The sequence below is a fragment of the Talpa europaea genome (genome assembly GCF_964194135.1).
Source record: "Talpa europaea genome assembly, chromosome: 3".
In the NCBI taxonomy this organism is placed as follows: Eukaryota; Metazoa; Chordata; class Mammalia; order Eulipotyphla; family Talpidae; genus Talpa; species Talpa europaea.
Window position 1 is genome coordinate 126,106,226 of NC_140069.1, and position 16,902 is coordinate 126,123,127.

Below are 16,902 nucleotides of genomic sequence, written 5' to 3' on the forward strand. Positions count from 1 at the left end.
GTGACTAAAAGCACCTTGTGGGCAAAATTCCACAAGATCTAGATGAGGTATTCTCCATTCCTTGAAGTCCTTGGGACACCATATGGGAAATACATAGATCAAAACAAAATTGAAATTCCTAAATAACACTCTTTACTTACCCAACAGGTGGTTCATTATAATTGAAGGCATTATACAGAAGAGTTTGGGGTTTAAGGGAGTAGAGTGAAATTCTTGGTTTCCTTATACCACAATATTCTATCTGTAAACTGATAGTTCTTGAAACAGAGGCATTATATTAAAGAAAGGGAGAACATAAATTCTTCCATTTCATAAAACTTGAGGTTGAAGTCCCAAGCTGTGGACGGTGGCAGTCTACACTTACAGGACCCATTTTCTTTTTCCCTTCAGAGTGAATTCTGCCACGAGCTTCAAAATCCCTGTGAGTGTTTAACACTGACAAATTGAGGGCCCAACCTTACACATCCCTTATGAAATGCACTTAGACTGACCATTTTCATTATCAAAGTTTCCTTATTACCCAACAAACAGAAGTTTTAAAGAAAACATTAACTAAATTGTGAGTGGAACATATTAAGATCTTTGATGTGACTTTCAGAGAATGAACTATAGGAACACAATGTAGTAGGGAAAAAAACTTGAGAAGGAAGACATTAGTCTTTATAAAATCTGAAACTATTGCCAAGTAACAATAAATATACAGCAAATCAGTGTCATAAAAATTAGTTAAAATTTTAAAAGATGTTATTTTAATTACCAATATAATGTGTAAAACTTTTACCTGTATTTAGAATTTTATTTGATCAATTCATACTTAGTTATATTCTTAAAAAAACATTTTCCTTCCTTTATACATTTGATAATCTGGACAGTTATTTTAGCAAAGAAGCTAAGTAACAGAAATGGTGGCCTTTTGGGTTAAAAATTTGCCCTGGAAAACCTGCAGAGTAGTGAAAGGACTGTCCAAAGAGTTGAGAGTGTCTATTTTTATCACTGCCTACTCATGGACTGTTCAGTCCAACCGCAACTTGCTGAGTTTTTTCATGTTTTCTTTTCACTAGAGCAAACACTTGCTCCATAATAACATTCCAGAGTGCAACATTAACAAAAGTCAACATTTTGAAGATAATGCCTGGTCCTTTACAGACTATGGTACATTTTTTAGTTTGATACGTCACAAAACAACTTCTTTCTAAATCATAGTGTATATGAAGTATATGTGATTTACTAGCCTAATAGCATAAAACGGCCAAATTCTGTAATCTTCAAAATTCTGCATATCTACATAACATACTGATGATGCTTTATTTTTAATGCTAAACTGTAATTTTTAATTCATCATAGCTTGGATAGAGCCAAACTAAATTGTATATACTTTTAATCTATTGAAAAATGGCTTATGATAATATTAGAAAATAGCACTGTATTGGGAATATGTTTATGTATCTCGTATTTTTAAAAAATCTGCTAAAGATCACTAAATTAGATTATCTGTCTAGCAATTACCTTTTAGATCTTTTTCCTTTATAGCACTTAAATCTTTGAACAGCAATTTCCCACTTATTATTTTCCTTCCCATCTGGACCATGAGTTCCTTTAAGGCAGGGCCTAGTGCTATTCATCTTTGAATCCCCAGGTCTGCCATATGACCTAGAATTTAATACACTCTCATTAAGAGTCTATTAAGGAATACAAGAGTAAGCAATCATTTACATCCAAGTAATCAGTGGCTAATTTAAGCTATTCTTATCAGTACATAGAGTTGGTAACATACTTTTATATCTTTTCAAAACCAATTAGCGTATTTTGCTTCCCATTTTCTCTCCAAAGCCTATCACATATGGCAGAAAATAAGTAATGCATTTGTTGAGTGTTCATTGACTTCAGAATTTAAAGTTCTAACAATTTCTGTTAGAATATGATTGTAAATGATTTTTTTTAACTATACTTCATAGTAAATGAAAGAATGAGATAAGAAGGTCATGAAATACGCTCTAAATTGGTCTGTCTCACCATCATTCACTTTTTAAAACTGTGTCCTCAAAATATTGATAGTGAAAAACATTTAGGTGCTTAATTACTTACTTGAAGGAAGGAAATAGTTTCATTTGGGAAAAAAAACACACTTTACTCAGGTCTTTATCACAGGGAAGTACAAACTATAACACAGGAAAGTAGCTTTCCTAATATAGACTCAGGAAATGAGTGTCTGATTTGTGTGATACTAAGTGGAGAATACGTACTACTGACCAAAACCTCAACCTTATTATAGGTATATGATATAAATTAATAGTATTGCAATACTTCCTGCTCCCTTCCCAAGGCAACTTGGGAAAAATCTCACAGAGCTTATTGTCATACCAGGATAGTGTTTCAATGAAGAGGCCACTGTCCTTGGAATTTCCTAGGCTATATAATTATACTAATAGCTACCACAGAATAGATACCTACCAATTGCCACTCTCTGTGCCAGCCTCTTTCCACAAATTATCTCATTTAATCCTCATTATAATCCTTTGAATTCTATACTATTATTTCCCCCTCTTTTTACCTGTGAGGTATTGAGGCTTAAAGTAACATACTGTCACCATCAGCAAATGAGTGGTGGAATGCAGATTCAAAGCCACTTCTATTTGACTGTAGAGCCCCAGACTTTAACCAGTACTTTTCTTGATGAGTCACTTGACTTATACCTCTGAATCACACATAGTGCTATAAAATGTCACCTAATTTTAAAAAAGGGAAATACAATGAAAAAAAAATACTGAAAAAAATCCTTAAACACTAGTAACTAATCTAAAATAAAATATTGACATCTTTGTCATTGTTAAGGACCTTCTATTTTTATAATTTGATTTTAAGGGATTATATCGAGTCTTAAAGATAAGCAAACAGAGTCACACAGACAAGCAAAGTGACTTGTCATATAGCTCACACTCTGCATCGGCAGAGCTAAAGCCAGCACCCATTCATTTATAATGCCATTCTTCCTTAAGTTTGCATTTGTCATTCATCAAAATCATGTTTGTTTTCTTTGGCCAGCATTCTAGAAACTTAGTACGTGTTTGTCATAAATGAATGGACATGTCAAGACTGACAATGTGTTTCAGTATTGGCACATAGCTAAAGAACACAAATCTTTACCCTCAGGAAGCTGACAGTCTAACAGGGGAACTTGCACACATATTATCAACACTAGATACTGGACTGCCCTAAAGGATGATCTGAAATATTCAGAATGCTAAGTAATGGCACTAAAACTCGAGAGACAGTTAAGGTATACAGGAACTGCAAGCTTTCCGATGCTACCAAAAGTAATTCATCAATTCTGGATGTCTTATATGCCATATGAGAGAACTCAGTTGTATTCTCTCCAGAAAAGAACTATTTTAGGATTTCAAACAGAGAGTAATGTAGTCAATCTTTAATTTTTCTTTCTTTATACATATACATTTATATTAAATTGTGTTTTTTATTGATGTAATGTTGGTTTATAGCACTTAAGATGTATGTCATCTCTTCAAATGTGTGTTACCATACCATGCCCACCACAAAAGCATTCATAATCCTTTATAATCCACTGGGTATTTTCAGAGGATCCCTGAGGTGTTGTGTTTTAAAGTGACAAATCAGCTACTTGGGATTAATAGCATGATGCTTAAGAGATAAGGATGGCCTGAGCAAGGGTCACTGTAATAGGGTTCCCAAGGGGGACAAGAGTTTAAGAAGTATATATCCAGGGCTGAAGATAAAGATTTGAAAAATCGTTAGCTCATGAGTGATAGTATATACCTAAGAATGAATGAGCACTTATTAGAAGAGTTTAGAGAGTTGGGAGTGAGGAAGACTAATAATCAAGTGTCCAGAAAAGGAAGAGTTGCCCATACATGGTAAAAGGGAGAAATGGTCATAGAAAGTGTGGTTTCTTATAAGACAAGGAATACATGTTTGAAGAAGGAAAAAAAAAATGTTGTGGTATAAGACGTGGAGATAATCGAGAAGCACATTAACCTTTTGAGATTTCTCAACGACATAGGGAATATTGAGTAATAACTAAACGAGAGCCTGGCAGCAAGTGAGAAGTTTTGCTTTTGTGTTAAGAAGGTAAAGGCTGTAGAATATTTGCAGGCTGAAGCCAATAATTAAAAAATTGAAGCCAGAAAGCATCTGAGTACTCTAGTCTGATGTCCTTTATTCACATTATCAAACACTTGGATCAGAAAGTAGTTTTATATTTGTGTCTCCCAGGATACATCAGAGGAGTCCCTGTTGTCTAATTAATGTGCTTACCTTTCCCACAATCTCAGAAATCCTTTTAAATATTAATGAATTTTCACCAAGTGAGATTGCTTTAATGAGAAACTCAGTCAAGGAAAGGATTGTTGTCTGCAGTGAACATCATGGCACACAGTTAATATTTGCTGAACAAACACAGTGAGGCGGCCATCTCTGAATTCATCACTTGACTCCTGAGAGTCTTTCTTAAAGTCATTATCTCATGCTGCCTGTAATACAGTTAAGTGGGAGTACATCTTACTTTCTGATAACTAAATCCCAGACTTCCCAAAGACTGGAGACAATTACGTATGTATTTCTTTAGCCAGCAAATATTTAGCAATGCTTTGCAAAAAATGAACATCAATGTATATTTATCTGAATAAATAGTAAAAGCTGAGACTTCAATCACTTTTGTCTTATTTTGAAATAATGGGTTTCTGTATCTTGTTTGCATTTTCAAGCTATTTTTCCTATCTAGCTTTAAAAAATAAGCTACTGGTGTGAACAAAACTCTTATTCTACCCCAATATCTAAGCACCTTTAAATCTCTTAGTACCATTGCTTTGAAGCCAGTTTTTTTCCACTTTGTGATTGCATCAATTTCTTAGAATTGATTTTATCAAAGAAATGAGTAATGAGTTGAAATATGTATTTGTTTTTTAAATTATATTTTTTTATTGAGGTAATGTTGGTTTACAACACTATGTATGATTTAGAGTTATAGATTCACATCCATTTGTCATTTAAAAAAGCTCTCGGGCCTCCCTGGTGGCGCAGCGGTTGAGCGCTGGGTTGCGAAGCTGCCCGCGGCCTCCGCGGTGCCGGTTCAATCCCCAGCTTCTCCCTGGCCACCAGAGGAGGGTCCCACATGGCGCGCAGACCTCTACTGCCGCCCGCTGCTCCCCTCAGCAGTGTCCTTCGGTCCTTCTGCCTGCTCTGCTCCCCGCTCTGGCTCTGGTGAATTCTCTCCCCCTCCCGCACTTCTGACTGTACCCAGTGCTTGTATAAGCAAACAAACAAATAAAATAAATAAATAAATAATAATTTTAAAAAATAATTAAAAAAAGATCTCCAAAAAATGAGAATAGAAGGAATATACCTCGACAAAATAAAGCCTAATATGTCAAGTCCACAGCTAACATCATACTTAATGATGAAAAATTGAGAACTTTTCCTCTAAAATGAACTACAAGATGAAAATGTCTACTTTCACCACTACTGTTCAACATAGTATTGAGAGTTCTAGCTACAGTAATTAGAAAAGAGAAAGATATAAAAGGAATTCAAGTTGGGAAAGAAGTAAAACTGTCACTATTTGCAAATGGCATAATATAGATAGAAAACCCTCAAGAATGCATAAAAAAACTGTTAAAAACAATAAATTAGTACTGTGAAGTGGCAGACTCCAAAGTCAATATACAAAAATCCGTTGTATTCCAAAACACAAACAATAAACTAGAAGAAAAAGAAATCAAGTAAACAGTCCCATTTATATTTATATCAAAAAAACTTGACTACCTAGGGATAAATTTAACAAAGAAGTTGTTTTACCCATACAACTAAAACTGTGAGACACCGTTAGAAGAAATAAAAGACACAAAGAAATTCCCTGTTCATGGATTGGAAGAATTGTTAAGATGGCTCTTTTACCCATCCCGGACATGGTTTTAGAGAGCTACTCACTTGATTCTTTTATGTTACTTTTTAATACTGTATTATGACAGAGTGGAGAATGGAAAGTAACATAAAACAATCTGTTGTGCTGGAGTAAAAACATTCTGGAATATTATGTTCAGTAGCATATATTCAGTTGTGTTGTAATTATTTGTGTATGTCTTTATAAATCCTGGACCTTCTAGGGGCCTTATGCCATTTATCATTTCTTTAATACCTAAGGAAGTACTTGGCACACGATAGACATCTGAAAATTTCCATAGTGAGTGAAGGTCAGCACAGAAACAAGACAGATCATACATGGAGCCCTTAGAGCTGCCAAGAAAGCACATAGACTTTTGTTCAATCAAACCCAAATAGCAGGAGGGTGGGAGATAGGAAATTTAGACTTTCAGAATGTCTACATGCCTTTTTAGACTGTCAGTCTTTTGACTGTTTTTAAGTTTGTGTTATCTAAACCATCCTTTCTAAGCACGGTGTTTTCCTTCTTCCTTTTCTGCAGGTTGGACTCAGATCTGTGATAGAGCAGTTTCCAGGGAAGCTTGATTTTGCTCTTGTGGATGGGGGTTGTGTCCTAAGCCATGGCCACAAGCAGTTGATGTGTTTGGCCAGATCTGTCCTCAGTAAGGCAAAGATCTTGCTGCTTGATGAACCCAGTGCTCATTTGGATCCAATGTGAGTTTCAGACTTCTTGCAATGTAGTAATACAGTTGGAGCAGAATTATCAAGGAAGGCCTACTTCATTTTGACACAGATTCCCATGAGGCCATCATGTAAACAAGTGGAGGACACCCCACCCCAGATATGAAGTAACTGCCCAAGGGAAGAGTCACTATTTGACCTGAGCACAAGGACATATTTCTTGATATAAGAGTCCTACATTCTTTTCTGACTAATTTTGGAATTTCACATAAACATTTTGCCCTTGTCAATACATGAGGAAATATTTAGTTGCACTGCATATCTGATCATTATGATTTTTCTTTCTGTCACATGTATGCAATAGAGAATAATTAGAACACAACAGGACTACTAGTGATTCTCTGTAATGAGAAAACATATTTATTTGTGAAAATTATCTTCAATATATTTGGTTATTTTATTTACGGAAATGCAGAATCTTCCTTATAGAAGCTGACTCTACATCAATAATAATTTTTAAAGTATTTTAAAGAAAGATAAGTAATTTAAAGATAGGTTGAAAGTTATGTTATCAAGTTTGAAAGGCTATTATGATGTTCTGTGATATTATATGTGGTATGTTCTTTCTTTTCTAGAACATACCAAATCATTCGAAGAACCCTAAAACAAGCATTTGCTGATTGCACGGTAATCCTCTGTGAACACAGGATAGAAGCAATGTTGGAATGTCAACGATTTTTGGTGAGTGCATGATTTATTTAAGATCTCATGTCTCCTTTAAGTCTTGATAATAATCTCATATGTGGTAGTTACTGCAAATCACAACAGTCTGCAAGTTGTTCCTTAAAACATGTATCTACTGTCAAACGGCTTTATTCAAAATTGTTGCACAAGTTTCTTGCTTTGATTTGAGCTATGAGACTGGAATTCAATAAATAACAGCATATTACCAAGTTAACGAATGAACTGGAATATCTATACATTTTTGAACCTTTTTGTTTAGGGATCAAGAAAGACAATGTCCTGATACTTTCAATAACTAAACCTTGGATGAGGTCCAGAATAAGCCTGGATGGTCTTGCAATCTGATAATGGTTTTAATGTGATAGTCAAAAGATTCTTTTCATTTTTCTAATTATTCTTTGGGGTCAGGGGTCAGTTTAATGACTCTCCCAACCAGCTTCTCATATTGCTTTCCAAACTGTCACAGATTCTTTCAAGTGCTGTTTATACATTCCCTCGGATTTAGTCATAAGGAAGTTCTGAGGATAATGATGTATCATGTCATCTCTGTTAAACCTTTTGAGGTTCCCAGAGGTAAATGTTTTCCTGACTGAAGGATTGTTATTACCATTATTATGGACAACTTGACAAATTAGGGTGCAGACTCATGACCTCTTGACCTGCCATGATCAGACTCCAGAGGTTGGGTAAAGCTCTTCTATTCTTTGGCCTTGGATTTGCCCAACATGAACATGGAAGGAGGCACATCAAACTCAGGCACCAGTTTGGAATTGTTCAGTTTCAAAAATCCCCAGCTGAAAAAAAGGTTCAGCTTTGTTGTGCTGTGGATTTACATTCATTTCTAAGGTCATAAATAAGGGATGAAACAGGAATCATTCTTGTTTTCAGAGAACCCTAAAAAGTTCTCTGAAGAAGCCTAGTGCTCAGTACTACAGTCATTAAAAAAATAAATCTTCCAGCTGCTAAGTAGAAAATTTATTGTATAAGCTTCATAAGCAAGAGGACTCAGCCATTAATGAGATAGGTGAGAATGTCCGGACTGCAAGCCCCTGGATACTGTGTCTTCTCTTTGGTCTTTATTTTTTCTGAGCCTATGCCAGTTTCTGTCCTGGCTCTGGTCCACCCTGCTTCTGTCTGAGATCTTACTAATGGCCACTTCCTTAGGTCATAGAGGAAAACAAAGTGCGGCAGTATGATTCCATCCAAAAGCTGCTAAGCGAGAAGAGCCTCTTCCGGCAGGCCATCAGCTCCTCGGACCGCTTGAAGCTCTTCCCCCTCCGGAACTCCAGCAAACACAAGTCCAGATCCAAAATTGCTGCTCTGAAGGAGGAGACGGAAGAAGAGGTGCAAGACACGCGGCTTTAGAGAGCAATACAGACGTTTAGTACTGGATAGTCACTCACAGAGTTGGAGGAAGAAAAGTTCCTGCCTCATAAAACAAGGATGACTAATTTTTTTTTTTTAATTTTTGGTAAGAGGAATTAAGGGCTTTCACATGGGTCTGCATAATGGCTTTCTGGCAATGGTCAAATTGTGTGAAAGGTACTTCAATCCTTGAAGATTTGCAAGCCAGATTTTCCTGAAGACACTTTCCCTTTGTTGGTAATTGGAAAGATGGGTATAAACTGCAACCAACTTAATTCTTCAACTTATTGTTTAGGGAAAAGCATTAATCTGTAGTATCGGAGAAGGACTATCATTATACTACCTAGAGATATGATTACACGATGATAACTGAAAACTTTAGTGGTTTATATAAACTTATGTCCCTTTTTCTCCCTTCTCTCCAAGATACATAAAAACAAAAAACTATATTGCCTGTTAATCATTCTGACTGTCTTGTTTCCATGAATTAGAAGCAAGTGAGTCACAAGATAGCCTGTCAAAATAAGCACTATGCAACATTGAGGTATCAGTCAGGAGACAAATTTTGGCCCTGGAAGTCAAGGTTTGTACCATTCCACAGTCCCCAAAATCCTAATACTTCAGATAATCAGAATATATCCCTTTCCTGGAAAAAGAGCTGTTATAGTGCCATGCAGGGGACTGAAAAGACAGCTCCTTGGAGGCAGAAGTTTTCCCCAACTTCCAGAAAGTCACAAACTCCTAACAGCGCTGAACTGAAGAAGGATGGTTGGAAAGTACATTCGTGTGAATTGGCACAGGTACGCCCTTCTCATCGCAGAAGCTGCAGGTAGAGAGGCGCTCCCACCATGGCAGTGCAGGTAGATATACATGAAGTCCAAAGACCTAGATCTGAGTATATATGGGGTGCTGTTGTGTGTTTTCACACTTGCCAAATGTACCCCATTCTGTATATATGAGTGGGAGAGATAACGGGAGACACACTGAAAAAGAGTCAATCATGAATTAGTTTTATATGCTTCTGTTTTATAATTTTGTGACACAAGTGAAATTTTTCTCTAGGAAATATTATTTATTTTAATAATGTTTCAAACACATATAAATGACTGTATTTTAAGAATGATTATATTAAGAATTATATTTGTATAAAAGAATTTTTATATTTGAAATGTTGACTTTTTATGACACTAGCTATATTTTTATGACATGTTAAAACTTGGGGGGAGAACTAGGGTGATACTGGCAAGGTATTATGAATTGCTTTTATGTGTGGAGAGAGGCATCAGGGCTGACACAGATGTTACACATACCTGTATGATTCCTAGTTAGCACACAGGTTCCCCCTTACGTGCAGTTCTTGAAGAGTGTACCCCAAAATCTGATTGATCCTATCACAGATATGCTGCCTTCAAACTCTAAAGTAACTCTTAAAATTGCATTCTATTTATTACTTTAAGAAAATATGTGTCAATAAAATCCATTTATTTGTGTGAAACTTAGCTGTCTTCAAGTGCATTCATTAATGTTGTCTCCTTGATTTCTTCAATCTGTAAGGTTCATAAAACACAAAACATGAATCTTTCCTTTAGATGTAGCTTCTTTGAGAATTGCACATGAATGAAGTCACTTTTAAAAATTGCTTTTTTTAATTGTGGCAAAATGTATCTAACATAAAATTTACCATTCTAATGGTAATTTTTACCATTTACCAAATTTTGCATATTTTTAAAGTATACAGTTCAGTGACTGAGTGCATTGAACATTGTTGTGCAATCAGGATCACTTTCTACCTCAGAACTTTTTTCTTTTGTAAAACTGAAACTGTAGCCATTCAACAAATGCCCTCACAATCCTCTCCCTCATCTCTGGAAACCACCATTCTACTTTCTGTCTCTCTGAATTTAACTAGGCACTTCACATGAGCAGAGTCCTGGCATTTGTCTTTTTCTGACAGGCTTATTTCACTTACTATGTCTTTAAGGTTCATTTGTGTTGTAGCATATGCCAGAACTTTCTTCCTTTTAATGATGAAAAATATTCCATTGGATGGATATACACATTTTGTTTAACCATTTGTTTGTCAGTGGACTTGTGTTTGGTCATGGTGGCGTGCTTCCACCATGTTGAGTAATGCTTTATGTACTCAGGTGTACAAATAGCTGTTTTGTGGCTATGCTTTCATGAGTTAGGATAATTTTGAGGTTATTTTTGGTTTAAAATGCAAGAAATTTTATATCTATATACCTATATATAGATAAATTCCATATATATGATGTATTTCACAAGGGTCCACTTATTTTTTGGAAAGCTTATTCAAAGATGGCAGTTGTCTAATAGTTCTTAATAAGTAAACAAATCTCATCAAAGGAAATTGTATTTCTACACTAGGCCGTGGGGGTGTTTTTTTCCTTTATTCAGCTCTTTTTAATTGATGATAATTCTTTGGTCACTTTCTTCCTTGCGGTTTCTTCATGAAGATGCAGATGTCATTGGTATATAAACAGTAGATTGCTACTGAATGCCTAGTGCTCCAGTCCAGTCATTTCTTAGTGAAAAAGGTTTATTTTTACACATGACCCCAAGGGGGCAGTCTCAGAGCATGCTCTATTTCATTATTCTATTCCAGCCCCCACCCCACCATAGATAAACTTAATTTTTAGGGTGGTTGTAAGTTCACAGTAATATTGAACAGAAATTATACAGAGAATTTCTATATACTCCTTACATCCCTATCCCCCCAACTCCACCCCTCACACACACAACCTCTGATGTCAACATCCCTCATCAGAATGGTACATTTGTTGCAATAAGTAAACCCTCTTTGACACACCAGTGTCACACAAAGTTTGTGGTTTACTTTGTTTTATTTTTCATGAGCCCTATTCATTCCTTCCTCTAAACCCTGGCAACTGTGAATCTTTTCATTGTCACCATAGTTTTGCCTTTGTTGAGTGTCACATAGTTGCAATCATATAGTATGTAACCTTTTCTGATTGTTTTTTTTTTAACCTAGTAATAAGCATGTAAGTTTCCACCAGAAGACATAGGAATTATATTGAATCTAAAGATTATGTTGCAGAGAACTGGCATTGATAATATTGTGTATTCCTATCTGCAATTACAGACTGTCTTTCCATTTGTTTAACTCTTGATTTTGTGCAGGAGAGTCTAATAGTTTTTCTCGTATAGAGCTTGTATATATTTTGTTAGGTTTGTATCTATGTATTGCAGTAGGGGGATTTGCTAATATAATGATGTGTTTTAAATTCTACTTGCTCATTGCTGGTCTTTGGGAACATGATTTATGACTTTATTTAATGTGTATCCTTCATCCATGTTATTATCACTTAGTAGAGGTTTTTGTTGATTATTTTTTTTTTTACTTTCTGCATAGATGATCATGTTATCTGCAAATACAGTTCTTTTTTCATCACTTTCTTTTCTAGGTTTATTACATTATTCAGGACTTCTAGTAGCATGCCAAATGCAGTGATAAGACAGGACACATGTTAGCTAAGATTTTTTGTAGTTATTCTTTATCAAGTTAGGAAGTTTTCTACTACTCCTACTTATCTAAGAGTTTATTGGAAATCGGTTTTAGAATTTTGTCATATGCTTTTTCTGTATCTATTGCTGTCATCATGTATATTTTTCTTCATTAGCCTGTTGATAATATAGATTACATAGCTTAATTTTCAAATGCTAAACCAGCTAGGAAAAATCCCACTTGGTTGTATTATATAATTCTTTCTATACACCTTTGGATTTGACTTGCTAACATTTTCTTGAGTATTTTACATGAGATGTATTATTTTATGATTTTCTTTTCTTGCAATGTCTTTGTCAGCTTTTCCCTGATCTTTATTGTGAGTTCCTCTTAGAGTCTCTCAGAGTTTTCCTTTCTCAGGCTTGTCTACAGTAAGCCTTTAGGACTTCATTAATTAAAAGTCAGATTTTCCTACCTCAGCACTGGCTCCTAAGGAAGTTTCTGTTTAATGGTTTCTATTCAGGTAATTCTCTATATACTTGTCTTTCTAATTTGGGGGGGCAACAGTTTGTCCTGTGACCTTATTGCTCTAAACATCTAAGACAGTTTATTGATGTTTCAATTTATTCAACTTTTTCCTTATTGTTAGGTTGAAGTGGTGACTGCTAAGCTTCATATATGACAGATGAGAAACTTGATGTCTTTGTGGTTCATTTTTGAGTAAAAAGAAACCTTTGCCAAGGTAGAAGGATTGAAATGCAAATTAAATATGACCATAAAAACCCCTTAATTCTGAAAATATAGTTTTAGAAGAAAAATATGCAATTAAGAAGGGAAAATCAATGTTGGTCACTTAGGGTTTATTGCTCATCCCAGTCATATCAGCTTTCTCTCCTCTTCTTTGCCACTTTTTAAACTATTACTGTTAGACAGACTTTCTATTTTTATCTGCTTGTTCCTCAAAGTCTCGAGTTTCAGATTTTGTTTGTTTCAACCTACACTTACTCCCATCTAACACAAGCATTCTCTATTTTTTTTTCTCAATTCTTTCACTTTGTTTTTCCTCATTATGTACAATGAAACTAAATCTTGAAACAAGCATACTTCTTCCAGTAACCAGGGACTTTCCAAGGTTGAGAAATTGCTACCTATTAAAGAGAAATGCTAATAAAACCCCGTATGTAAACATTTTGGTAGTTTGCTAAAGAAAGAACCTCAAATAGGTGGAAGACAATTTAGAATGAGGTTTAAAAAACTCAATATGGAAACCTGTTTTACTTGTTAAAACAGGTGTGGGTAATTACAATTCCCTATTAGAGGATATAATGGGGGGAAAAACTATAAATACAAGGCAAATATATTGGGGCATGGGAACTCCAAATCAATAGGTTGGGAATTATAAGCTGCTCCCACTGTGTACAGCCAAAGAGAACTGTCACTTGACAGTTGACAGGAACTGGGCATCAGTGTGTGTGTGTGTTTATTTTCAGAGAAAAGAGAACTCTTGGCCGAAGGTTTATCTTTATTGTAGTGGAAACAGTCACTTGATTTTTTAATAACTCAGTTTCTCTGCTTGTAAAATGATGTAGTGATTGTAAAACGTGAGAAACCATTTGTTTCAGTGAATATGCTGACCTTTAATTTCTTGTAGTACGATGAATTAATGTAGCAATAATGCTCAACAGTTACTTAGATAAAAAAGTTAAAACAACTCACAATGCAACTTCCATTCATTAAAAGACAAAATTTGTACAAAAAATACATATTAATCTTAAGAATTGCCCCCTTATGGAGGTTTGGTTCTACTAGGATAGCCAGTTTTCCAAAAGAATACATGAGTACACTTTCACCAACTTAAATAATCTCCAAGATAGTTTCTCCTTAAGGTATTGTAAATATTGAAACTAAGCTTGAATTGTTTGGGGATATAAACATTGCTTTCCTGCTCACTGTTGACACCCTTGGGATAATAGAAGAATCACTTTTTTTTTAATTTTACATTTCTTTATTTTTATTTTATTATATATATTTTATACCATTTTTCATTTTTGTACTGTGTATGCATTTTCATCTTGGTTATAGTCCCCATACAATTCCCACCCCCCCTATTTTGACTGTAATCCCTCCTACCCCCCCACCCCATAGTGTGTCTCTGGTTTATAGTTGCTTGTTGATTTTGATTTTTACTTTATTATAATTAGTCTTTTTCCTGGTTCCTTATTTAGGGACACAAATGCTAAGAAAAGGAAAGACGTAATTATTACTTTGTAGTTACTCCTAAGAAATTAAATTTTAATATTTATCAAAAATTGTAAAAAAAATTAGCTTTCTCTGTTTTTTTTTTTTTTTTTTTTTTTTTTTTAATGGCAGTATGGAGAATTGGATGGTGAGTACCTGGAGCTGAATGTGGGGGAATGGGGAGATGTTATCAAAGGTACAGGCTTCCAGTTAGAAGATTAATAAGTTCTGGTGAGTTTAAAGTATATATTTGAAAGTTGTTAAAAGAATAGATCTTACATATTCTAACCACCGAAAAAATGGAAATCATGTCACATAATGGAGATGTTACCTAATGCTATAGTGATAAATAAATAGGGAAATTCATATCCGGCTAAAACTAACTTTTGTGTAGTGTACTAGAATTTATAACACTAGACACATTGAGAATTAAAGTGTTTTTATTTACTTTTAAAATACCAAAAATAATTTGAACAATGCTTTTCTTTTTCTAACATACAACTTAATACAAAGAAAGCACCTCTGCTATATCTTGGCAAGTTATCATACTCCTTCCCAAGTTTGGACCAGCTTCCAAAATTTTATCCTTTGTGCCTTCAATACTGTTAAATATTTCCAAGAGTTTGTGAATGCACTTATTTTTGCTGACCTCACTTCCTCTAGGATGTCTTTTTGTCACACCACTTAACCTCTTTAGTTTCAGTAAGTTTGCTGTCACCATCACTGAGTTCCTTCGGCTGCTCATCTAATGTTTTGAATGATTGTCAGTGTCAATATCCCCATGCTCAGCTCTTTTTTTTTGTATTTCCATTTCCATTTGGTGGGAATTTTACCTTCAGCCTTTTCATCTTTATTGGCTAGTTCCTTCTTTTGATTCTCCATTTGTAAAATGTCATGTGAATTTATCACTAAGAGACAAGGAGCAAGACACCCTCCAACACTGAATAACAATTGCACGGTGCCAATGACCAACAGAATTTGAAAAAAGTGACATGATTGGTCACTGAGCATGATGCAAATCTGTTATTACATAGTGATTTGGGGCCGAGGAGCTTATAATAATGGTTGTACTTTATGCAGTTATTCTCAGTCAACATACTGCACTAACTGACATTTGAACCATGTTGCTAGGGGATTGTGTGGTAACTGTGTGGTAACAGGAATTCACTAATATTGGATTAGTATAAATCAAAGACTGACTGTGGTGAACCTTAATTATTCAGTTAAGGTTCACATATTGTGATTGGTTCATAAATCTCTTAAATCCCTTTATAGATTTCCCCTCCATTAAATTTTATTTTTCCTTGCAATTTACTGATTGAAGAAAATGGGTTTATTCTTTATTCCCAGTTTGGATTTTGCTGTTTTCATCTCCGTGGAGTTGTTAAATGCATTTCTGTTCTCTATATTTTCCCCATAAACTGGAAGTTAGATCCAAACTCATCTCTAGTTGACTCCTATACCTTTTTGAACTATCCTAGTAGATTTTGATAGTTTCCTGTATTTTGGTTGACAAGATATTCTAAACTTACTTATACATATTCTAAGCTTACTTTAGACATGGAATGAACCATTTCTCTAAAGAGCCCCAATTCCTTTCACTAAGAAATAGTATTTGCAAACCAATATTTGGTCACCAGAGTTGCTCATTGCTGTTAAGTTGGTCATTGGATCAGCCTTTCTTTAAAGAAGGCTAAGGAATAGATACAGGTAAAATATGTAATGGATTTAAACTGAGCAAAGAAACACACCTCTCCATGTCTATGTCTATATCTCTACCTATTTCTAGATCTGCTTTTTGAAAATATGTCAGAAGTTCATCCATTACTCCCTATTCAAGTTGAGGACGTCAGTGTTGTTGTTGTTTTTTTAAATCTTTTCTATCTTATATCTCTACTCTCTCCTATGCCAAGAATCCCAGTTCTCGAGAACATTAACTGATAAAAATTAAATGTTATATAATCAGTTTTTGTATCCCCTTCATTTCAAGATAACAGTACAATGCTACACCAATATTACAGTTAATCAAACATTTATTTTTCTTTTCCTTAAGTTCTTGCACAGTTCTCTTCATCTCTGGGATATATTCAACCAAATATATATATATATATATATATATAGTTGCAGAGAAATTACTGTGCTTTCAAACCACTTGGAATAAATCTCTTTGTGTGATTATGCCACCAACTGGAGACACATTTAGTTTCACTTGTTTTATTTCTTCGTAGGTAAATTAGCTGTTAAACTAGCTGACTTAATAGATTACACTTGATCTTATGCTACCAGCCTGCTTTTAATGGCTTACCATCTAAATCTCCACAATATCCTTTGGGGAGAACACTGTTTTGCCTCTCCATCTGGCAGCTGGGGTCAAGTACGGTTTCTCCCTTATCTTGGGGCAACACCCCATCTTTATAGCAAGGTATTGGGCTTGGGTTATAGACTCTGGTCTTCTAAGTTTGCCTCTCCTGGCA

The 16,902-nt window shown here is 34.9% G+C and overlaps 1 protein-coding gene across 1 annotated transcript in view; it reads left to right on the forward strand.

Annotated features, from left to right (window-relative positions):
- Positions 1–8,852, forward strand: part of CFTR (CF transmembrane conductance regulator) — a gene marked incomplete at its 5' end in the record, with an annotated part of 159,942 nt that extends 151,090 nt beyond the window's left edge. The window contains 3 exons of the mRNA XM_084229492.1: positions 6,455–6,627; positions 7,230–7,335; positions 8,503–8,852. Coding sequence (XP_084085618.1) covers positions 6,455–6,627; positions 7,230–7,335; positions 8,503–8,703 — 480 coding nt within the window. The 3' untranslated portion in view covers positions 8,704–8,852. The remainder of the gene's footprint in view (positions 1–6,454; positions 6,628–7,229; positions 7,336–8,502) is intronic.
- Positions 8,853–16,902: the final 8,050 nt, after the last annotated feature.